Raw genomic sequence first — 25,668 nt, 5'->3', positions numbered from 1 at the left:
ACAGCATTTAAGAGGCATTTGGATGGGTATATGAATAGGAAGGGTTTGGAGAAATATGGGCCGGGTGCTGGCAGGTGGGACTAGATTGGGTTGGGATATCTGGATGGGTTGGACCGAAGGGTCTGTTTCCATGCTGTCCATCTCTATGTGTAAGGGAGTGGGAGGAGTAGAATCAAAGAATGGCATCGCACAGAAAGAGGCCAGTTCGCCCATCAGGCCCATGCCAGATTCCTGAAAAAGCTATCCGATTAGTCCCAGACGCCTGCTCTTTACCAGGAATCCTGCAGTGGCATTCCGTTCCCTTTTTGGCTGAATCTGCTTCTATCTTTTCGGGGAATGCATCCCTGAGTACACACTTCATGGTTATGAATGCCTCGATTAAATCCTCCCCTTAATCATCTCTGCTCTGAGGAGGACAATCCCGGCTTCTCAAGTCTCCCCAAAATAACCGGAATCTTTTATCTCATGCACCTTTCTGCAAGTCTCCCCTGCATCTCCTCCAGGACATTGGTATCCTTCCTACAAGTGTGGGGCCCAAGTGCTCGCTGTGTTTGAAACGGCAGCAAAATCATTAGCATCTCTGAGGCTGCTCCCTCTCGCATTTGTACCAAGTTCAGGGCATAGTAGGAAGCGGCAGAGGGTTAGTCAAGATTAGCTTTGCTACTTTCTTCACACATTCTAGATCCGGAGAAAGAGAAATGGTCTGGATCCATTAGGTGTGGCTGTCATTCAGCGGTTTAAATCATTGTTTGCAGGGTACAGTCTCTGACACAAGAAACTGGAGGGAGGGGGGAATCCTCACGAGTGAATTGAAATGCTCTCAGCATGCCGTCATGCTTTGTTCTTTGCAAACCCCTTTTGATTGATGGCTGTGTTATGAAATTCATTCCCCAGTCAATGCGGCTGAGGGACTGAGCCTCCATGTCCCAGTGAACGAAGGTTGGGGGGGGGAGGGGGGTTGGTGTTGACACCTGTTTGTGTAAAAGGGAGAAACAGCAGCGCTCTTCCAAACACCCCCCCCCCCCCACTTCAACCACATCTGGCACAGGGAAGTTTGTTCCACTGTGACCGGCGCTGCCGGTGAATAAAGAGGGCGGTGCTAAGTTCCAGAATTAAACTCCACTCCGTTTTCCGGCGGGGGGGGGGGGGGGGGGGTGTAAGGAAAAAATACACATTTCCCTGTGAGTCAGAGTTGAGCCAGCATCAGAGAGAGGGAGCTGCATGGGCTGTGCTCTAAGTCTCGATTGCTGCGGGAAGGAGCTGTGTGGGCCCCCAGATGAAGCTACGAGGAGGAAAGAAGAAAAAATGAGGCTCACAAAGGTATTTCATCCCGTCCTGGGGCTCTGTGTATGCGTGTGTTTGAGGAGGATCGTCTGTAGAAAAGTGCGTTTGTTGTTGTAAGGTGTTACATTGTGACTTTGTACAGTGAGACAAGTCCCCCACATACACACACATATACTGTATATATCGTGCCAGACATGTTTTCAAACGAAAACACTGCTAAGAACGTTCTGCTTAATATATGGCCAGGCGAAAGGGGGCAAAGGTCAAGTAACTGTAATTGTTTTCTAGTAAGGCATGGGTTATTGATGTTTTATTTACGAGATTTTGTAACCTTGGGGAGCCAAAAAAAGGGGGGTAAACGGGGAATGAAAGCGACAGGAATAAAGAAATGAGGCCAACTTGTTGCTTTTTGGAAGCTGGTAGGAAACTTTAAAGGGGCTCAACGCTCATTGAAACTGACCTTTTTTCTTGGGTGTGTATAGGGGGAAAGCAGACTTTTTAATGCAGTCATGTCAATTTTTCCGACGACATATGACTCGGGAACTCCTCAAGCATATTGACTCGAAAAGTAACAGTTTGTGTGCAGGTCACTGCAGTCTGCGATCTGATTATGTAGAGAATGCTTTTCTGGCTGCAGTCACACGGCTCTTCAAATCTTCCTGGAATGCACTGCCTACGATGTCAAAGGAAGGGCCACATTTTTCATCATAAATTCAGTGTTCTGTTGTGTTAGGTGGCGGTGGACGCTGCACAGTGTGACAGTCTTCAGGGATTCCTGCTGTCACAACATCAGCGCTGCTGCCCTCTGCACAGTCCCAGGCTGGAATATGCTGGGCCCGCCACAGATTGACCCCGTGGACAGCGGTGGACGCTGCACAATGTGATAGTCTTCAGGGATTCCTGCTGTCACAACTTACTAGAATGGATTCTGAGAGTCAATGCTGTTAGGGATCTAGTTTCCGGAGCAGAGTTGTCAGTGGCTCAGGTCCATAGGCTCATAAGAGATTTGCAGAAGCATTAGAGAATGATGAGGATTCCTTTAAAAAAAAAGTGGGTGGCACGGTGGCACTGTTGCCTCACAGCGCCTGAGACCCGGGTTCAATTCCCGCCTCAGGCGACTGACTGTGTGGAGTTTGCACGTTCTCCCCGTGTCTGCGTGGGTTTCCTCCGGGTGCTCCGGTTTCCTCCCACAGTCCAAAGATGTCCAGGTTAGGTGAATTGGCCATGCTAAATTGCCCGTAGTGTGAGGTAAGGGATAAATGTAGGGGTATGGGTGGGTTGCGCTTCGGCGGGTCGGTGTGGACTTGTTGGGCCGAAGGGCCTGTTTCCACGCTGCAATCTAATCTAATCTAAACATCAGCGCTGCTGCCCTCTGCACAGTCCCAGGCTGGAATATGCTAGGCCCGCCACAGATTGACCCCGTGGACAGCACCTCCTTTAACTGCGTCCCCACGGCTGGAGATGTTGCCCCTTGTCCCCTGGTTTAAACATCAGTGGCTTTCCCCCTTGTTATTGACAGGTCTCCTTGCCGATTACAGAGCAGGCTCAGGTTTCAATGCCATTCAATGAGAGCCGTGTGTGTGCATGTGCATGTCAGGCCTCCCGCCTGCTCCCTGTGGCCACCACGGATCACTGCTAGGACCTCTCTCACCCGGGGTCAAACACAGGCCGGCTGCTCGCGCTCTTCCCCTGTCGATGGGTAATTGCCTGTAAATTACCAGCCACAAGCAAAGTGCTGCACATCTGACATCAAAGAGAAAATGCTGAACAGGTCAGGCAGCATCTGCGGAGAGAGAAGCAGATTTGATGAGCTATGAAACGTCCAATGTTGATGCAGGCTCATCAATCTGTCCTCATAAAGCAAGAGTGGGGATGTTCACCGATGAATGCTCCAATGTTTGCGACTTCTCAGATACTGAAGCAGCCTGTGTCAAAGGACCTGGACAATATCCAAGTTTGAGCTGAAAAGTAGCAAGTAACATTAACACCAGCAAGCGGCAGGCAGTGATCATCTCCAACAAAGGTATTGCCATTACCATTGCTGAATCCCCCACTATCAACATCCTGGGAGTCACCATTGACTAAAAACTGAATTGGGTCAGCAATATAAATACTACAAGAGCAGGTCAGAGGCTAGGAATACTGCAGCAAATGACTCACCTCCTGAGTCCCCAAAGCCTGTCCACCATCTACAAGGCACAAGTCAGGAATGTGATGGAATACTCCCTTGGGTGCAGCTCCAACCACACTCAAGATGGTGCAGGTCAAAGCAACCCAGTTGATGAGCATCCCATCCGTTGATGAGCATCCCATCCACTACCCTCAACATCCACCCCCTCCGCCACAGCTCAGCACCATCAGTGTGTACCATCTACACTGTGCACTGCAGCAAATCACCAAATCTCTTTTTACAGCACCTTTCAAACCCTCAATCTCTACCATCTAGAAGGACAAGGGCAGCAGATACACAGGAACACCATCACCTCCAGTGTCCCTCCAAGCCATTCCCCATCCTGTCTTGGAAATGTATCACTGTTCCTTCAGTGTTGGGTCAAAATCCTGGAACTCTCTGTGTACCTGTGCAACATGGACTGCAGAGATTCAAAAAGGCAACACACCACCACTTCTTAAAGAATAATTTTACTTTAATAGTGGCTGGTAATGTTTTGACCAGTCAGCTCTGTTGATTTGTGAGCTTGGTCCCTATAGTTTTATATTCAACACACTTACTTATATAGGAATGTAGGCTCAAGTTCCTGAGGTCCATGCTAATAGCTTCTTTAGGAATTAGTCACTCAAATACCTATCTTATGTGAGTCTAATGATTGTAAGCATGTGGAGTCTTCACTTTCCAACTCTGGATAGGCAATAAATGTTGGCTCAGACATTGATACCCACATCCCCTGAAATAATTTTTTTTAAAACATTAATTCTACTTCTCTCTTCTTAGACACCAGGATTCCGATACACTTCAACAAACTGACCACTGGAGTCAGACTGAGCCTTAGCAACTTGCTGAGTTTTAATGATGAACTTTGCCATGCAGTAATTTTTGAAGTTCTGACTTTTCTCTCATGTTCAAATGTCAACTCAGCGATAAAGCAGTAGATTGATGCACATGCAAAGCATTAGCTGTTGACCTGTATACTGAGAGTCTCCAAGTGCTAGACAAGCACACTGTGTACTGCAAGAAAGATTTACATTTATATACTGCCTTTTTTGAACATACGTCCTGTGAGCTTTGCTCCAATGTTCTTGTGTTTGGTTTGTGACGTGTTTTTTTGTATTAGTGACAAAAAGAAAACCTTGCATTGATATAGCATCCTGATTATGCCAAAGTGTTTTATGGTCAATGAAGTACTTTGAAAGTATATTCACCGTTGTGATGTAAGAAACACAGCAGCCCATTTGCACACAGCAAGAGCCCACAGACAGCAATGAGACAATGAGGCAGTTTTCTTTGTGGTGTTGATTGAGGGATAAGGATTAACCAGGTCAACAGGGAAACGGATTACTCACCCCACTCTTCTTCAACATAATGCCACAGATTATTTTATGTATATGCGAGCAATGTAGGAGATGGAGCCATGATTTGACATGTCATTTGAAAGACAGCTCCTCAGACAGTGCAGCACTCCCTCAGTACTGCGCTGGACTGTCAGTGTGGATTTTTACGTGCACGTCAAGTGCCATTGCAAGCCACAGATCAATCAAGCATAAGAAATAACTTCAGTACCTGGGACCTACAGTCTGTCTGGCTGAAATCCTTGCAATTAGTTTCGCTTTATTTTAATTGTGACTGATAATGTTTTGGGCAGCCAGTTCTGTGGATTTGTGAGCTTGGTCCCTATAGTTTTATATTCTATGTAGGCTCAAGTTTCTGAGATCCATGCTAATAGCTTCTTTAGGAATTAGTCAGTCAGATACCATTCATATGTGAGTCTAATGATTGTTTGTAAGCATGTAGAGCCATCACTCCAATCTGCACTTATACAGAATGGGAATCAGGAAAGGGCAGGGGCCCCAGCTGGTTCACCCCACACACACACACACACACACAAGCCACGCTGGCATCTGGCTTTGATTTCAGCCAGTTTTGTGCACAGCAGTTACTCACAAAGACCACAGGACAACCCCTGTGGGAAATGGAGACGTCGTACAATAGGTGACATTCGGCTGAGCTTGGGAGTGACGGTTTGTCTTGGAGCGCAGGGTAGCTTGACATTTCATTTCTACATCGAGCCTCTGTGGGAGTGCTTGATGCTGGCAACAACAGCGGAAAGAATTCCAGCTCTAACATTCCTTGTCAGAGAAAATTCACACAAAAATAAGAATTTCAAACAAATGGTTAGCAAACTATTTTTGATGTCATGAAACCACAGAAATGAGGCTATTTAGCCCATTGTGGCCATCCTGTCTGTTTGGTCAAGTTGTCTAATTAATCTCACTCTTATGCCCTGTTCCCATAGCCTAGGTTATCCAATTCCTTTTGAAAAAGTTACGATTACTTTGTTTTCCACCGGCTCTTCAGGTAGCACGTTTCAGATCACAATAACTTGCTTGCTTACAAGCACGCTGTGATAACCCTAACCATGTCAGCATCCAAGTCTTCCATCAATTCTTTGATGGGAGTGTAGCAAAAGAAAAGAAATGGTTCAGCAAGTATTCTTGTTCAAGAACGACAATGTCCCTTTAAGCTGCCCTGTTGTAAAATAAAACACTTCCAAATAAGCCTTTTTTTCATCACAGCATGTTTCCAACTCTTCGGTGTGGGAGCCAGACTAGTTTTCTTTATAAAAAACCTCCAGAAAACCAGCTCCAGTGTTCAGAAGAGTGGAGTTCAGGGTAATATAGGTCTAAACATGTGTGACCCTACATCCTGTCAAAGGGCTACACCACTCTCCTTTCTAATGAGTCACATATGCACCATAAGTGTTCAATAAAATCAATATTTAACTAAGCTTTGGGTGTTCATAAAAATGTTTCTATAAAGGAATGTCCCTCAGCTTTAATTGTTGGCTAAAATTATGTGCGCTGGTTTGCTGAAATAAAAGCAGATCTAAACGTCTGTGTGAAATTGACTTTGGACAGAGGCAAAATTAAAATTTAAATGATTTCAAGGATTTAATGCATCACAAGAGCTCAAAACTGCCGGAGCTCTTGCTCGCTATCTCAAAGCAATAGACAGGATGAACCATCTTCTGACAATTTACATTTTCATTTATATAATAGGGAGGAACACTATTTCACATCTGAGTAATGTTTTTCGGACTGTTTGTCTGAGGAAGAACACTTCATGTTCCAAGTTTAGCTGTTTCCCAGTTCACTAGAAGCAGGATGTAGCACTCCACAGGTCAAACAGCTGTCAGCTGAACTGATGGCTGTCTGTTGACTAAGTTACTTTAACCCTGCAAGGTCTTTATAGGCAGCAGGATCACAATAGATTATATAGAACATAATTTCGAAGTTAATAGTTTTGCTTTCACTGATATTTGCCATCAGAGTGAGTTTTCGTTTTTTGTTGACATTTTAAGTAGATAAAATATCCAGGGATTAAGTGCATAATCAAGGGTGACGCTTCAGTATAGGACTCAGAGGTGCTGCAGTGTTGTCAATGACATATCTCAGTTGAGGCCCTGTCTGTTGGCTTAGTTGGATATAAAAGATTCCATAGCACATTTTTTTCCTCAGAGGAACAGTGTTTTTTTTTATGTCCTGGTCAGTATAGTAGCAGAACAAATAGGTTATAACAGTAACAAAAACAGAAATTGCAGAGTTAACGATTAGACTCGACACGTTAACTCTGATTTCACTCCATAGATGCTGGCAGACCCGCTGAGCTTCTCCAGCAATTTCTGTTTTTGTTTCTGATTTCCAGCATTCGGGAGTTCTTTGTTTTTTGTTGTTCAGGTGGTGAGAATGTGGAACTCCCTACCACAGGGAGCGGCTGAGATGATTAGTAGGGGTACACTTAAGGAGAAGCTGGATGAGCTCATGAGGATGAAAGATTTTGTTGATAAGGTGCAACCATGGGAGGATGCTGTAGTGGAACATAAACACCAGTATGGACCACTGGGGCCAAATGGCCTTGTTAATGTGTTGTAAATCCTATGAGCTTTGTGGATAGCCAATCTGACAAAATGAGGACTTGAATTTGGAACTGGTTCCACTCTCCATCATTAGCGTCACTCTCTTTGATGAGCGGCAAATGACCCTAAAGCTCGAATACATGTATAGTTGTTCAAGAAGCTTCTGTTGCTAATGAGGCCAATACAGGATTTCTGTGATGCCCATGACACCCCCTAATGAGACCAGCTAACAGCAGTACAAGTAATGTGTAGTATGTATAATAGGGTACCTCCATTCTCTGGAACATGTGGGGAAATTTGCCCAGTGTGGGATTTGGTGGCTAATTCACTACATATTTAGATTATACACTCACCAGAGGCACTTAAAGCACACAATGTATTGGCATAGATTGGTGTACAAAACTACCTTTATGTAAAGCTGCTGTTTGTTGGTTCAGAAAAAAACTGCAGGCCATAAAGATAAGGCTTTTCTTTTTGGCTATTTGGTGAGCCAAGAAGTATCATTCTATGCCTCACCATCTCACTGAGTGAGAATAAGCTTCGACTGTAGCTGCTTTTGACAGATGGGTTCTTGGATCATGACAATTGCCACATTTGTCCTGATTCCGTAAAATTCAGTAAAAGCTCCCAGTGAAGTGGTATTAACCTGAAGGCTGCTTCAGCCATGTTTAAGAAATTCAAAACTCTGTCTAACCCTCAGTGATCTAATCTATAAAGAAGGGGAAGGATAAAAGTGTATTAAAAAAATGTACTCTGACAAATGCCAACAAGAACAAATTATATCTGAAGTATAAAATTGTATAATCCCCTCAACCTTTGTTTCTCCTAGTTGTGCAACAAAATATAATGGATTCCTGTGGCTTTGTTTGCTAATGAAGTTTGTCCTGAACAATCTAAATTCCCGTAACAATGGAAGTGTAAATATGTCTTCAAACGTTTAGTGGCGTGGAAAGAATTAAAACCGTTTGTCACCAGCGCCTGTCAGACAGGGGAAAGGTCACATCTCTTTTGAGTTTTCAACATGTGCTGAACAGACAATGTAGATTTTCGCGATGAAATTGGGTTTTATTTATGTGAAGTAATTGCTCATGGTTCCCAGTAGAGTTTGAGGTCTGGCAGGCCTATAGCAATAAATTGGAGAGAGAGATTAGCCCTCATTGTTATTGGAGCCACAGGATGCCTTCTCATTTGTCTGTATTGGTTACATTTAAAGAACACCCCCTATTGCGAATTGAATTTGCTAATGTAACAAAGATATAGCAAAGAATGCAGAGGGAAAAGTAGGCCCAATCTCAGTTAATGCCTTGAAATGTCAGTTTGCCTAGTTAACTGACTCAACAGAATTTCGCTAAAATTAGCTGGTATTGTCTGCTGTTGCTTTCTGGGGCCTCTTAAATCGCACCAAAATCATTCACCCCTCTGCTCACTGACCCACACTGACTGCTGGTCAAGCAACACTTTGGTTTTAAAATTTGTTTTCAAGTCCTTCTAAGACTCGCCTTTCCCTATCTTGGTCATCTCCCCCAAGATGTCTGTACTCCTCAAACTCTGGCCTCTTGTGCAGTCCTGATTAGAATTGTTCCACCGTTAATGACTATACCGTCAGCTGTGACTTAAGCTCTAGAATTCCCTTCCTAAACCCCTCTGATTCTTTTGCCTCCTTTAAGATGCTCCTTAAAACCTACCTCTGACCAAGCATTTGGTTATTTGACTTAATATCTCCCAATATAGCTAAAACCATTCCAATAAAGCACTTTGGGCCATTGTATTATGTCAAAGGTGCTATATAAATATTAGTTGTTGTTACTGATCATGCTTTAGCTTGAAATAGTGCCCATGATTAACCTTTTTAATTCTGACCAGGACCCCAGGGCTGAAAGGTGGCCTGTGGTTAACACAATGGCAGATGGCTGGAGATGGTCCCATTGAGTTCATCAACCAAATAGATCATTCCTGGCTGTGAGATCTGACATTGGCAAGTCTTTGTAAGTGGTTTTGAACAGGAACCAATTAAAATAACCCCGAGCAAGACATTTTTCGGAAGACTTTCGTTTCCATCCTCTCAGCCACGTGCTTTGAAAGACCACACAGTGAAAGGTGTGCCATGATAGTAGCCATCACTTGAAGCCTCAGAGTGATGTATTTTGAATGAGCTAACCTAAGGTCTCAGTTTGACCCTTGTGTATGAGGCAAGTTGACTTGTATTTTTAAAGTGTTGGAATGAAAACGGGGATGATTGACATGCTAATACAGCCCCTGCAATACACAGAAGGAACAGCAATGTAAAGCGAACAACATTACAAGTCGCAGTCAATATTTGGCACTGACATCACACTGACTTTGGCACTGACTTTTGGTTTTCAGACGGTGATCATTGTATGACCCTGACATACTAATTTCCAAAGCTCATTGTCGCTGATGCTCAGAACAGAAACAACTGTCACGGCTATTTCCATTCACACGGAGCCTTTACTTTCTAGAGACTTCCTACAAGTTTGTGACAGGTTGAAAGGCAAACAAAAAGTGATTGAAATCCCCATGAATCCTGGAGTAAGGGAGAATCCTCGCCTCATAATTCCAGCACAGAGGAGGCCATTCAGCCTACTAAGTGAATGTTGCTCTCCCGAAGAGTAACCCAGTCCCAGTCCCACTCCCCTTCCTCTCACTGTGGCCCTGCAATGCTTTCTCGCCAAGTAATTCTCCAGTTCTCTTGTGAAAACCCCAACTGAATCTGCCTCCACCACACTCTCATGCAGTGCATTCCCAATCCCAGCCACTGACTGAAGGAGGAATTGGTGCTGAGTTGGCATCAGCACCCTCCTATGCTTGGCTAAGACTGGGGCGAGATGGTCTTTGAATGTGGGGCTATGCCTTTAAGTTCCCCTGGACAGTCTTGTGTAATAGACTGACAGCTCAGGCAACTGCAGTTTCCAATACATCTTCTAGTTGCTTCCTTGGACTTACTGAAGTCAAAATAGAAACAAATGCCTCTGCTGTTGATAAAAGAGACTAAAGAATAGTTGCAAAGTCAGACCATGGCAAGTGAACAAAAGGAGATTCATCAGCCTTCAGTTCCATTCTTGAGGATAAATGCAGTAGCAACAGCAACTTATATTTCCGTAGCGACTATAATATAATGAAGCTTCCCAAGTAGCTTCATAGGAGCATTATAAAACAAAGTATGATACCAAAATGCATAAGGAGATGTTCAACCAAAATTGGTCAACCTGTTAGTTCTTAGAGAGTGTCTTAAAGGAGAAAAACAATTTAAAGAATGGAGTGGGATAAGAAGAGCATTCTAGAGTTTTGTGCTAACAGCTGAATGATGCCACAAGCAAAACCAGGGAAGCTCATCTCAGAAGGGTATGGGGCTGGAGGAGCAAGGCCATGGAGGGATTTGTAAACATGGATGAGAATTTTAATTGCTTGACTGGGAGGTCGGTGAGTACATGGGGGATAGGAAAACAGGATGGGCAGCAAAGCGTGCAATGGAATAGTTGTGCCCAGAGGTAACAAAAGGCAGAGTGAGAGTTTCAGCAGTAGCTGAGCTGAGAAAGAGCACTTAGGTGAGGTTACAGAGGTGGAAACAAATGGTCTTGGTGTGGATATGTGGTTGGAAGCTCATCTCTGGGACAGACTGTCACTATTGTAGAAATCTATTTGGATGACATGGTTAGCATTTTAAAGTGCAGACAGAAAAATCTGTGTCTTCTGTTTGCAGTGATCAGAAATGACTATAGTATTTGCTAAAGAGTACAATAACAAGAGGTTGAGTAAACCACAACAGCTGGGAGCGATCAGGGCCTGGCAACTATCGGAAGAACTGACGTATTAGCCTCTATTTTCTCTTCCAAGTACTCCTCCTCTCTTCATTTCCTGCTTTCTGCCCATAACTTTGCTGTGCAGCTTCAGCACATGAGGCCTCTTCAGTTTGAGGCCTCCCATTGGAATATTGGTATGCAAGAGAAGTATTCGGTCCATGAAAACAAAACTGCATTCTGGTGGTTTGACCAAACCCTTGGCACTAATAACTGACATTTAGAAAGACATTTGGGTCAGACTTTGTCATGGAGAATGGACACGTGTGAGAAAACTGAGGTACTTGGTTCCAAAAGAAAAAGTGGACCGTGAGATTCTCCAGTATCATAACAGATACTTGCACGAATCTTCAGGCCAATGTGATTTGTATCTATGGATTAAAATAAGGGAGCAGCCTCTAAATTAGGTTTTACGTTCCTTTCACTACAGTTCATTATGTGAATGTAAGAAGACTTGGCAAAGCAAATCTCCAGTTCGCACTATATTTTCAAGATAAGGGTTGTAATTCAAGCCATTCTGGCATGAGTGAAAATCCCAACCACAGAATCCAATGAGAACGCGTGTGGTCTGCTGCACCTTGGAATCCGTTCCCACTGTTCCCACACCACTTTCTCCTCTCACTCCTTGCCAGTTTTTTTATTTTGTCAGCTCAGAGCAGCAGCATTTTCAGAGGGTATGTGGAACTTTCTGGAGCATTTAGACAAACCCAGGACATGCTATGGAAATGGAGTCGGTAGAGTAGTGGACAGTTTGGAAGAATGTTACCATTTGCACGGGGACTTGGATAAACTGCAGAATTGGGCTGAGAGGTGGCAAATGGAGTTCAGTGCAGCTAAATGTGAGGTGATGCACTTTAGGAAGAATAACAGGAAGGCAGAGTACTGGGTCAATGGAAAGATTCTTGGTAGTGTGGATGTGCAGAGGGATCTTGGAGTCCATGTACACAGATCCCTGGAAGTTGCCACCCAGGTGGATAGTGCTGTGAAGAAGGCATACGGTGTGTTAGGTTTCATTGGTAGAAGGATTGAGTTCCGGAGCTGCAATATCATGCTGCAACAATACAAAACGCTAGTGCGGCCACACTTGGAATATTGTGTACAGTTCTGGTTGCCATATTTTGGGAAGAATGTGGAAGCATTGGAAAAGATGCAGAGGAGATTTACCAGGATTTGCCTGGTCTGGAGAGAAGGTCTTATGAGGAAAGGCTGAGAGACTTGGGTTTGTTCTCTTTGGGAAGAAGAAGGCTAAGAGGGGATTTGATAGAGACATACAAGATGATCAGAGGATTAGATAGGGTAGACAGTGAGAGTCTTTTTCCTAGGATGATGATGTCAGCTTGTATGAGGGGGCATAACTACAAATTGAGGGGTGATAGATTTAAGACAGATGTCAGAGGCAGGTTCTTTACTCAGAGAGTAGTAAGGGTGTGGAATGCCTTACCTGCCAATGTAGTTAACTCAGCCACATTAGGGAAATTTAAACAATCCTTAGATAAGCACATGGATGATGATGGTATAGTGTAGGGGGACGAGCTGAGAATAGTTCACAGGTCAGCGCAACATCGAGGGCCAAAGGGCCTGTTCTGCACTGTATTGTTCTATGTTCTATGTTCTACATTCTTCAATGCACCAAACTAATGGTCAGACAATGATGACAGAATAAAGTCACAGCCTTGGAAAGGAGCTACAGTATGTTTTGATGGAGGAAAACTTTCAAAGACAATATGTAATGGCACACTCAGAGCAGACTGAAATAGATACATTCAATATCAGAGAGTGTGCACTTTTTTTTCTTGAAACACGGTATCCTAATAATTAATATACAGGGATATAGAGTGAAGCTGACTAGGTTGCTCGATAGAGAGCAAGCACAGATTTGATGAGCTGAATGACCTCATTCCTGTGCTGTTATGACTTTATATGTGGCAAATGTGTCTAAATACTTGTGAATAAGAAAAAGATACTCAGTGAAAAGTAGCTCTTGCAGACAAATAGAGAATGCCTCACTTAACGTTGTAGTTGCATTTCCTGGCAAGTGCAACTTTAAATGAAATTACTTCAAGTGAGTCAGATTTTCCCATTAAAACCAATGCAAAAGCTGTAGTTAGGTTCTGTAGGACCTCTGTCCTACTGGAGAAATGATGAGTTAATGAGGAACGGTAGGACATAGAACAGTACAGGCCCTTCGGTCCTCGATGTTGTGTCGAACTTTTATCCTACTCAAAGATCAGATGAACCTACAGACCCTTCATTGTACTATCATCCATGTGCCTATCCAAGAGTCATCCAAATGTCCCTAAATTATCTGAGTCTACCACCACTGCTGGCAGTGCATTCCACATACCCACCACTCTCTGTGTAAAGAACCTACCTCTGACATCTCCCCTAAACCTTCCTCCAATCACCTGAAAATTATGCCCCTTCGTGACAGACATTTCCACCCTGGGAAAAAGTCTCTGAATGTCCGGTCTATCTATGCCTCTCGTCATCTCATACACTTCTATCAAGTCGCCTCTAATCCTTCTTCACTCCAATGAGAAAAGCCCTAGCTCCTTCAACCTTTCTTCATAAGATATGCCCTCCAGTCCAGGCAGCATCCTGGTACATCTCCTCTGCACCCTCTCTCAAGCTTCCATATTCTTCCTATATTGAGGCGACCAGAACTGAACACAATATTCTAAGTGTGGTCTAACCAGGGCTTTATAGAGCTGTAGCTTAACCTTTCGGCTCTTAAACTCAATTCCCCTGCTAATGAAAGCCAAAACACCATACACCTTTTTGACAACACTATCAACTTGGGTGGCAACTTTGAGGGATCTATAGACATGGACCCCAAGATTCCTCTGTTCCTCCACACTGCCAAGAATCCTGCCTTTAACCCTGTATTCTGCATTCAAATTTGACCTTCCAAAGTGAATCACTTCACACTTTTCCAGGTTGAACTCCATCTGCCACTTATCAGCCCAGTTCTGCATCCTGTCAATGTCCCATTGCAACCTTCAACGGCCCTCCACACTATCCACCACTCCACCAACCTTCATGCCATCAGCAAACTCACTAACCCACCCTTCCACTTCCTCATCCAAGTCATTTATAAAAATCACAAAGAGCAGAGATTCCAGAACCAATTCCTGTGGAACACCACTGGTCACCAAGCTCCAGGCTGAATACTTTCCATCTACTACCACCCTCTGTCTTCTATGGGCCAGACAATTCTGTATCTAGACAGCCAGATTTCCCTGTATCCCATACCTCCTTACTTTCTGAATGAGCCTACCATGAAGAGCTTTATCAAATGCCTTGCTAAAATCCATGCACACCACATCCACTGCTCTACCTTCATCGATGTGTTTTGTCACATCCTCAAAGAAGTCAAAAAAGTTTGTGAGGCATGACCTGCCCCTCACAAAGTCGTGCTGACTATCTCTAATCAAACTATGGTTTTCGAAGTAATCATAAATCTTGTCTCTCAGACTCCTCTCCAATACTTTACCCACCACAGACGTGAGACTGACTGGTCTGTAATTCCCAGGATTGGCTTGTTTACAGTAAAGTTTAGAAGGGTAAATGGTGATTATACTGAAGGTCATCTTGAATGGTCTACACAAGCTGCCTGTGGAAAGGATGTTTCCTCTTGTGGGTCAATCCAGAACCTGGGGAACACTGTTTTAAAATTAGCGGTTGCCCCTTTAGGACTGAGATAAGGAGAAATGTGTTTTTCTCTCAGTCGGTATTTTTTTTCATTCATGGTGGATGTTGGCCTCACTGGCTGGGCCAATATTTATTGCCCATCTCTAATTGCACTTGACTTTGGAATTCTCTGCCTCGGAAGGCAGTGGAAATGAGGGCAACTGAATATTTTTACATTAGAGGTACATAGATTCTTCTTAGGCAAAGGAATCAAAGAATATCATGGATAAATGGGAATGTGGAATGCAAACAGATCAGCCATGATTCTATTGAATGGTGGAACAAGCTTCAGGGCTGAATAGCCTCCTTCTGCTCCCATTTTGCATGTTTGTAAATTATAGTATGGATGTGACTGGCTCTTGAATATTCTTCAGTGAAGGGAACTGGCAACCTGACCTGGCCTGGCCTACATGTGACCCTGGTCCTACACTGTGTTGGCTGTCAGTGTGCATCAAACCACTCTTGCTAACCGCAATCAACAATAGATGCTCCAATAGCATCTCCTGAGTGTAACAAAAGAGGGCTTCCCGGTGCTGCCCATATTCTGTGATCATTTATTCACAAACCCATGAATCGTACCCCACTGATAGCCTGAAGGTGACCTCAGCTGCCCCTGCTGTTATTTCCAGTGGGTTGCGGTGACTTCTATGGAATGCTGTGACAAAGCCATAGCTTCAGTAGAAAAGGTGACTTGATTGTCTGCGTTGGAATTTGTGAGTGAGTCCTTATTGTTTGAGTGGATCAAGCTGTTGAGTGAATCATTGGATTTAGTGAGTCCCCTCAGGACTGAAGTGTCTTATGTGGGATTGGCAGTTTAGATTGTCCTTGTTGTTGTTTTTCTATGGGGGAGGGGGCATGTCTGCAGCAGTGTTACCCCTGGGCATGTTAGATGTTGTATATTGGGTGTAGATGGTCCTGGAAACCTGTTACATCTGATTTCCATGAATGCCTGCACATGGGCTAGTCAGCTGCAAGGCTGAGATTTGTGGGGCGTGTTTGAACCCTTTGTACTGATCATTTTGATATTTTTTTTCCCCCTGAAATCATTCACCAGAGAAGATCTGCTCAGGGATTCTGTAAATTTCCAGGCGGGAGGCATGGCTGGTCCATCTAAGTCTCAGATTTCAGATGGTGATCTTCATGCTGTTGCGCCTAGCGCAATGGAGGGAGTTTGTTGTTTGTGATTTTATTCTGTTTTCAAATTCTCATGATGTTGAGATATGTCTAGTGTCCTTGGTGAAAGGAGTCCAGAGCTTTGATGTGGTAATCCTGAAAATCAGGATTCAGTCGAGAAAGCAATTCTGCCACCATCTATCAAAGGCAGCAAGGCATTCAGCTCAAGGCCTTAATCAAGAGTCTAAGTGATAGGCAGTTAGCACGATGGGGAGTCACTGAACATCAACACTATTTGATGCTATTTATCTGGGTTCAGGTTGTTGACTCACAAATATAATCTCATTACAATTGGATTTACTAAATCCGATGCTGTCAATCTTGATGCAGCAAATCCTTTCTAAACGTAAATTTCAGCTGTTGATTTTCTGATGAGTGCAGACTGTATATCCTGATTAAAATTTGCTTTGTCCTTATTAAATCATGACTTTTTAAAAAAAAAACTTAATTAAGTAATAGTAGTTGGGTTTGAGTACAGCACACAATTTAGAATTCTTTCTATGCCATTTAAATTCAAAGTTCCAAAATATATCAGAAAGCTCTCCCTTCCCATACCTCGTAAACTCTCTGATGTTAACCAAAGCATTTTTAAAGTTAAGACTTCTTCTCATTTCTCTGATTTTTGCCTCATTCTTCCTGAGGCCTGACACTCCTCCTCACTGCCATCAAGTCTCCCATATTGTCATTCTTTCCAGACTTGCCACCTTCTTCCTGACAACAGGAAATGACACTTCCGTCCCTGCTCCCCAACTCACCAGCAATGCTGCCACTTCCTCCAGCAAAGGCACCAATTCATCTTGGGTACATGCCACTTTCAGGAGGTGAAATAGAGGATGGGAGGAGGCTTGTGTGGAGTATAAATACTGGTCTAGCAGAACGGCCACTTACTGGACTGTAAGCACTCGAATACTTTGCAGTGTGAAAGGGCCTTTGATATCAAACTAGTCAGATTGGAGGAGCAGGTTCTAGACCCAAAGGTCTTGCTGCACAAATTCAAATTTCTTTTATTCACTCATGGGACTTGGCGCCGCTGGCTGGGCCAGCATTTATGCCCATCCCTAGTGGTGGAGAAGTGGTGATGAGCTGCCTTCTTGAACAACTGCAGTCCATGTGCTGTAGGTAATTCCACAATGCCCTTAGGGAGGGAATTGCAGGTTACTGATCCAGCGACAGTGAAGGAATTGGCGATCTATTTCCAAGTCAGGGTGGTGAGTGGCTTAGAAGGAAACTTGAAGATGGTGGTGTTCCTATGTATCTGCTGCCCTTGTCCTTCTAGATGCAAGTGGTCGTGGGTTTGGAAGGTGCTGTCTGAGGATCTTTGGTGAATTTCCACAGTGCATCTTATACATATTACACACTGCAGCTACTAAACCTTGTTGGTGGAAGGAGTTGATGCTTGTGGATGTGATTTCAATTAAGCTGGCTGCTTTGTCCTGAATGGTGTCAAGCTTCTTGAGTGTTGTTGGAGCTGCATCCATCCAGGCATGAGGGAAGTATTCCATCACACTCCTGACTTGTGCCTTGGGGCTTTGGGGAGTCATGCGGTGAGTTACACACCTCAGGATTCCTAGCCTCTGACCTTCTCTTTTAGCCATCGTGTTTATGTGGCGAGTCCAGTTCAGTTTCTGGTCAATGGCAACTCCCAGGATATTGATAGTGGGCAGTTCAGTGATGGTAACACCGTTGAATGTCAAGGGGCAGCACAATGAGGAGGAGAGCAACACAGCAATTGAGAAGTTACACAGCAATTGAGAAGTTATACAGCAGGTAAGTAATAGATCAATGCAATGAGGAATAGAGGTAAAAGCTGAACACTTTGTGCACTCAGAAGGATGAGGGGAGCTTACCACAAGGTTCTCTGTGCAATGTCATGTTCAGTTTAATAAGAGCCCTTCTGCATGGCTACCTTCCTTTGAAAAACTTGGCAAGAGCATTTGTCAAACTGTTTGTCCATCAAAAGTAACGCAGCTCAACTGAAATTACTGGCAGGGTCTCAAAGCTTGACATGTGATAAACAGAGAGGATTAAATTGTAGCTCAAGCATTTAATCTGTCCACTAATTAATGTCAATTTAAAGTGGTTCCAAGGATGTGGGAGAGCATTCGGAGGAGACAGCAAAGTAATGAAACAAGTTCGAGACTGTTCGCTTTCAGTCCCATATACAGTGCTGACTTCATTTGATTGTAAAAGGAAAATGAAATATTCATGATGGGACAGTTTAAAGGTTCCCCCTGCGTCTGTACAGCCATTACTGATTTGCTGGGAGCAAGGCACAAGATGAGTGAAACACTGGCAAATGCCATTTAGTTGAGGGCATGGTGGGGAGCGGGTGGCATGTGTGCTGCTGAGTTGCAGAACATGGGGCAACACCAGTGGTACTTTGCCCAAGCAGCTATCCTTCATGGGACCCAGCCGGCGCGTTGTAAAACAGAACATTGGACTCAATCCATTCTCTACGGCATTACCTCCCTCTTGCTGCCATCTTGCCCCAGTGGCACTGAGACTAATTGTCTCTTTCACACTTTCTTCCTCCAAAACCTAACTGGGACTTATTTAAAATTTAAATTCAGTGTGCCAGTTATTGTTTTGTTCTAAACAGCACAACTAAAAGTGTCAAGCCAATGTTATAAAACTGTGTAGCCTCACGTCACTGTCTGTGTTGCATCTCCACTGCTAATAGTTGTTGTGACCGTTGCCAGTAATGTGTATTTTTTTTCTCATGTTGCCCATTTGCTGACTCCTGTCAGGATACAATTCCGTAGTTGTTCACCTACACTCTCAGGAAGATGTTAAGGATCCTGTGCACTACTGTGAAGAAGTGCAGGAGTGTTCTCCCTAGAATCCTGACCAATATTTATCCCTTAATCAACATGGAGAAACACATGGTCTGGTCGTCATCACACCCCTGTTTGTGGGAGCTTGCTGTGTACAGATTGGCTACTTTCATAGAATTCCTACAGTGTGGAAACAGGCCATTTGGCCCACAAGCCCTCACTGACCCTGCGAAGAGTAACCCACCCAGACCCAATCCCCTACCCTTTCCTCTAGATTTACCCCTGTCTAATGCACCTAACCTACACATCCCTGAACATTATGGGCAATTTCTATTGGCCAGTTCACCTAACCCGCACATCTTTGGATTGTGGGAGGATTGTTTCATCTGTTACAACAATAAGTACATTTCAAACTACTTAGTGGACTACAAAATGCACCAGGAGAAACAGCCAGTATAGACACAACGGACCAAATGGCCTCCTGTGCCATACTCATTCCATAAGTTTCTGGAGTGAGATTTGAACCCCCACTGTTCTGACTCAGGGAGTGCTATCAGGTGAACCCCAGTTCATACCCCATGTTCTCCTTCCCCCCCCAGCCCACCCCCCACCCATTTATCTCTCCACCCTGGAGGCTGCCAGCCTCATTCCTGATGAAGGGCTTATGCCCGCAACGTCGATTCTCCTGCTCCTCGGATGCTCCCTGACCTGCTGTGCTTTTCCAGCACCACACTGTCAACCTCATGCTTTCCAGTTTGGGATGATGATGAACTCAACCCAAACTTTGAAGCGAAAACTTGCTGGCCCTGAGACAGGGCATCCATTCCTCAGTTCATAGGAGAAGGTACTTGAGGAGTCTTCTGATACTCAAAAATGTCCCTTCCTTAAGCATCCACAAAACTGCCCCCCCAGCCACCAGCAGATTTATTCCTCGTAATCATTCCTCAGCTGGAAAACAGAATATTCCATAATTTGAATTGAATGCAAATTTAATCAGAAAGTCCTTCCCCTCCAAATACTTTGCCTTGTCCATTGGGTTTTTAAAATAGGTTTTATATACACTGAGAGTGACACATCTTATGAAATATAGCAGGGTTTGGCAAGAAGTGGGGAGATTTAAAAGTTGAACTTTGATTAATTTCTACAGAGCTGGAACTTCCTGGAAGCTGAGAGCTCTGGGTTTCCATAAATCATTTCTGTGACTATTTTCCAAGCTTTTTCCTCTCTGGGCAAGATATATTTAAGGTCCTCCTCCCCCACCTCCTTTTATCTGCTTTATTTTTATTTAGAACTGGTTTAATGCAGTAGTTGACTTGATTTATGTGCTCTCCAGTTTTATCCCATCTTCAGTGCTTTATTCTGACTTCAGTACATAGATTTACAGGTTAGGTCCTTGCAGAGATAAACTGTGAGGAAGTGAGCCTTGCTTGTCAGGACAGCAGGCCTCACCAACCCCCAATCTTATTTTTTTTTGTGGTCTTGCTACATTTTGTCATGTTTTTAGTTCAAACTCTTTCTGGATTATGAGGTATGAATCAAAATGGAGAGGGTTTCCATTGTAACAAAGGAGCATCAGCAGGCCCAGGACTGAAGAAAGGCCTGTAATGTTTGACATTTTAACATTATTTCTTTTTTGTTCTACTTTTACGCGAAGAAGGCTGTAGTGATGAACTTTTAAACTTATTTCCTTATTTCTGTAACTGAGTTTTTGTACCGAAGATGGGGCTGTTTGTGGCAACATTATACACTTTTCACTTATACACATGACAATAAAATCTAAATCTAAAAATGTTGAGCTTAACTGAAATAAAGTGCGGTAAGTGTTTCAAAACTGCCAATGTAAAGTTTGAAATCTTATTGGTCCAGTAAAGAGTCAAAGGCTTGAGCCATCACTGTTCAGACTGGATTCCCTGTTTAACTTTTCTTAGTTTCCAAAAGGTGGCATCCAAACTCTTCCCTGGCCCTTTTCTGAAACGACACAATGTTCCTGATGCAGCTTCTGCAGAGAAGACGCTATGCTTGATTTTCTTTCCTTAAATAAAAACCGCAGTTCAGTTCGGCGACTGGCAGAATTGTGCACTATCTGTTCGTCTCTCTGCCATCGCTCTGAGCCAGTGACCTCCATTATTATACACCAGCCAATGTCACAATGCAGTATGGCTCTCTTATTTTAATGCCAGACAAATATATTGCACTGTGAATCTACCAGGGGCCAAAGGGATCTGTTTACTACACTGTCAAGCTATAGAGGGTGGATGTTGGCTTCCTGAAATCCGAAGTAGAGTCTCCAAATATAACAGCACCTTTTGACTGTTTCTCATATGAAGTCCAATGAGTGAGCACTCTGTAACACTGATAGTATGGCCAAGTGATAGTCCGTTCAATACTGGGAGGATGTGAGAATTCTGAAGAGTCAAACAGTGATGGGAAGTAATTTTTTTTGGGCTACGTTTCATTTTTAAAATTCTCATTCTTGTCTTCAAATCCCTCACCCTTCCTTTTGTCTGTTTCGCAGACCGACATCCATATGTTGAATTGGACAGCGAAAGACTTCCAGAGATTTACAAGGGGTTGATTGCAAATCTGTAGTTTAACACAAACATCAGTTTCCACCTTTCCCTTCTGGACCCTATCTCTGTCCAGAAGCCCACTCCCAACTGAGGAAGATCCCAGCTGTTTTTTGTTTAGTACATAAACCCACCACCAAATTAACCAATCAACTGTTAGTTCCAAACACTATCCACCAAGGGCAGTATGAGAAAAATTGAAACAAACCATGGCAAGACAAAGGAAGGGGACTAAATCAAAATCATGTCAGTGGGGGAAAGATCCCAGCTGTTTTGTTTCAAAATAAACTTGCCACCAAATACTGCCCATCATGGGTAGTGCGCCCAGCTCTGGGTATTTCTAATCAACCTGATCAGGAATGTTGCGACACATCTCCAATGCAGGTGGGACTTGAACCCAGACTTCCTAGCTCAGAGGTAGAGACATTGTCACTGTGCCCCCTGAGATACAAAGTCCAATGAGCATTCCTTTCTCTCAATCAACTCCAGAAATGTTCTGGGTAGCACTTGGCTCTTGTGGTGCTGTGGCATTGTCCCTGTCTCTGTGCCAGAAGGCCTGGGTTCAAGTCCCACCTGCAGCAGAGGGTGATTAGAAATGTATGTTGGTTGACCCTTAAAAGAAACCGCATTTCTAACACTGACGTTCTGAATACCCTCTTGGCCGTTAACCCTCTGAGATATCTGTGCTCCTCCAATTCTGAGCCTCTTGAACATTCCATAGGCAGTGACTGTGCACACCCCCCTCTCCCTCCCCTCATCCACCAGGACCTCCAGGCTCCTGTCAGCAAAGGGGGGTGACAATTAACTTCTGGGGCTATTGACAGGAACCATGAAGGGAAGCTGCAGAGTGCCTGACCCAGTGTACAGCTTGGTTTTAAAGGTGGTGCAGATGGCAGAAATCCAGGGAGGTCCCAGTAGTGGCCTGTGTCGAGTGGGAGAATATAGAGGAGTGAGGTACTTGTGTGAGCAGATGGTATGCAAAAACATATAGAAGCCCTCCACAAATCTCCCTAAAATTGGCACTGAGTTGATTTCTGGTAAAATTCACTGTAGTTAGAATTGGAATGTGGACTTGATGTGTATATGAGCAAGAAGAAAATAGAAGATATGAGAAGAGATTGGGAAGAGGTCATTGAAGTGGGAGGCAGTTTGTATCAACATTAGTATAGACCAGATGGGCTGAAAGGCCTGTTTGTTTGTGCTGTGATATGAAATGCCTTATTATCTCACTGACATAGGAAAGTAAAGTTACTTTTTGCCTTTGGTTTGCTATCATGATGAGGTCAGCAGCTTGCCAGAAATCAGATGGAAACCAAATGAAATATGTCGAGGGGCCTGGCGCATTCCCAATCTGGCTAGCCCGAAAGGCAGATGATTGATTTTCTTCGTTTGGTTCCCTTCTCTGTCTCTTCCTGCAGGCTTGACCTTCGCTGGGAAGTGTTAGTGTCAGTCAGCTCTGTGGCCTTTTCTGAGGGGGCTTTACTGTACACATGACTGTCTCCGGGTTATTGTCAGTCACGAAGGTGTCAGGGTGAAACTTATCCAACATGTCACTGGAGCTGTGGCCAATTTTACATTCCCTCACCTGGGGGAGTGTGACCCTGTGTTGCAACCTGTCCACACAACGATGACAAACTGGGGGTGAACACAACACATTCTGAACAAGGCAACATCTGTTTATTTCCAATTACTGTGAAACTTTGAGTACTGAGCGGTTATCTCATTCAAATGTACCAGATTCTGAAGGGACCTGACAAAGCTAACACCAAAATCTTCTTTCCCCTAGCTGGGAACTCTCGCATCAGGACAGAGTTGAGCAATTCTGACTGAGATGAGGTGAAAATCTTTCACTCAAAGGGTTGTAAATGTTTGAAATTCTCTTTGCCAGAGGATTGTCATAGAGACAGAGTCTTTACAGCATGGTAAGAGACCCTTCAGCCCATTGTATCTGTCCTAATCACCAAATATCCATGTATTCCAATTCCATTTCGCAGCACTTGGCCTGTAGCCTTCGATGCTATGGCATTTTAAGTGGTCTTGTAAATAGTCCTTAAACTATGGCAGTGGATGCTCTCCATCATTGGATCTATTTAAGGCAGGGATTGACAGATCTTTGGTCCCTCTGGGAATATCGGGAGTATATGGTAAAGTGGAGCCATGATTGGAATCAAACGGTGGAGAAGATTTGATGGGGCAAATGTTCTTCTCCTGCTCCCTGTTTACTTATTCTTTAAACTGTCCACTCAATCAACTTTGTTGGGCCAACTTGGTGGTGGTGATGGTGGCGGGGCAGGGCTGGTTTTTGGGTCAGCACATTTCTCAATGCTGTGTTGGTTAAGGGAGAAACTGAATGTGGTTTCATGTGCCCAGAGCCCAGTTAACCCCCTCACCCACCCCGCCTCACTGCACAAACCGATAGAGCAGACAGCTGATAACAGAGGAATCTGGATCATCCCATGGTTGTATTGCAAAGGAATGTTTCCCTTGGATCAGGCTGTGTGTCGATCTGAAATCCAAATGAAAGTGCAATCTTTGACTCCCAGTGAATCATTCAAGAGTTATTTGTATTTGAGACAGTGATTCTTTCTCAAGGAGAAATTTGGCAGTGCATCTGACTGGGTGATGTGCTGAAATGTAAATATTTGATAATTAGAGTACTTTGTGCAGGAATTGAGATGATATATCTAAGTGTCATGCTTGAATCAGGAAAGCCATTCACTGGCAGTGAGGAGGAAGTGTATTAGATAATTAGCGTAATGGTGGTTTGGTACAGTGGAAGATGATGGCAATAGACTGGTGCTTTTTGCAGTGGAAATAAATTATTTGTGGCTTCATATAATATAGTTGTGAGGAAATGGAAAGGGGTTTGGTACATTCCTTAACAGGAGAGACTTGAAATAACATTCAACGGGAGACAGCACAAAGTGATTCAACAGAAAGAACCCATTTACACATTGAACTAGCCTAAGCTTAACCCATTTCTCTGTGCTCCAGCACTTAAATGTGGTGAATACCCCGGGCCTGATCTTGAAAGAGTTTGGAAAATTATGGTTAGGACTGCAGTGATAGTAATGAGGTCAGCCGGGTAGACCTCATAGAATGTGAGTTCCCTGATTGGGGCTGTTAATCGGGTCCAATCAGGGAGCCCTGGCTGACAGATATAAACAGAGTTTCAGCCCGGCTGAGGAATCCTGGCCGGCCAACTGGCAGGAGCTGGAGGCCAAAGTCTCGGCTCGCCTAGGCCGCTGGACAGGACTGCTCCGAGTGCTATCTTACAGGAGTCGAGTGCTGGTCACAAACCAGCTGGTGGCCGCCATGCTGTGGTACTGGCTGGTCACTTTGGTCCCTCCTCCTGGCTTTGTCGCTGACATCCAGAGAACATTGGTCGACTTCTTCTGGGACAAAAAGATGCACTGGGTCGCTGCGCAGGTTCTGAGTCTCCCTATTGAGGAGGGCGGTCAGTCGCTGGTGTGCGCCCGCACCCAGGTCGCGACGTTCCGCCTTCAGACCTTGCGGCGATACCTTCACGTCGAGCCTCCTCCTAGGTGGTGACGTATTTTTTCCGCCAGGTGCGTAACCTCAACTACGACACGCAGCTCCTGTTCGTCGACCGTGACGGTTTGCAGGTCGCCCACAAGACGCTGCCTGTCTTTTACCAGGACCTGATCACTGTCTGGAACATGGTCGAATCGCGTCGCGCCTACCCTCCGGCTGGAGTAGCGGCTGTCGTCAGGGAGCCGTTGCTCAGGAACCCGCACCTCCGTACTCGCGGGTTCGAGTGACTGTCGGAGGGGAGGGCCGCGGCGGCGAGGGTGACCAGGGTCGGGGACGTGCTGGGTGCCGGGGGCCTGGGCTGGACGCTGCCGCAGGACATAGCAGCCAGGGCGGCGGTAGACGTCCAGTACGTGGCCACCGCCATCCGACGCCTCAAAACGGCGGTGCTCGGACCCGACGTAGTACACCAGTTGGAGGACGCTCAGGTGTGCGGTGGGACCCCGTCCGAGCTCACCCCAGCCCGGACGGAATTTCACATTGGCCCCAAGGTCCCGTACTTCCCGCGGGAGCCTGTGCCCCACAACCTGAGCCGCCTCCGAAATTTTAACTTTGTTTCGTTTAGGGAGGTGAACAGGAGAGCCCTGTACAGACTGCTGCTGCACACCGTCCACCTCTTCTCCCTCATCCACCGTCCGGACACGCCTTGGCGTGCCCATTTGCCACCGGGCGGTGGGGACCCCCAGTGGAGGGCTCTCTACGCGGGAGTCCTCCCCCTTCC

General features: G+C 44.7%; 1 protein-coding gene across 3 annotated transcripts in view; it reads left to right on the top strand.

Annotated features, from left to right (window-relative positions):
* The first annotated feature begins 1,140 nt into the window (after nucleotides 1-1,140).
* Nucleotides 1,141-25,668, top strand: part of LOC122543325 (tensin-2-like) — a 272,952-nt gene continuing 248,424 nt past the window's right edge. For 2 of the 3 annotated variants that reach the window (XM_043681853.1, XM_043681852.1), the window contains exon 1: nucleotides 1,142-1,320. In XM_043681853.1, coding sequence (XP_043537788.1) covers nucleotides 1,222-1,320 — 99 coding nt within the window. In that variant the 5' untranslated portion in view covers nucleotides 1,142-1,221. Of the gene's footprint in view, nucleotides 1,321-25,668 lie in introns of all 3 variants that reach the window. The other variant, XM_043681854.1, reaches the window with a different exon arrangement.

The sequence above is a fragment of the Chiloscyllium plagiosum genome, chromosome 43 (genome assembly GCF_004010195.1).
Source record: "Chiloscyllium plagiosum isolate BGI_BamShark_2017 chromosome 43, ASM401019v2, whole genome shotgun sequence".
Lineage (NCBI taxonomy): Eukaryota > Metazoa > Chordata > Chondrichthyes > Orectolobiformes > Hemiscylliidae > Chiloscyllium > Chiloscyllium plagiosum.
Note: the sequence above shows the minus strand (reverse complement) of the source record. Positions and strands in the feature narration are given on the sequence as shown.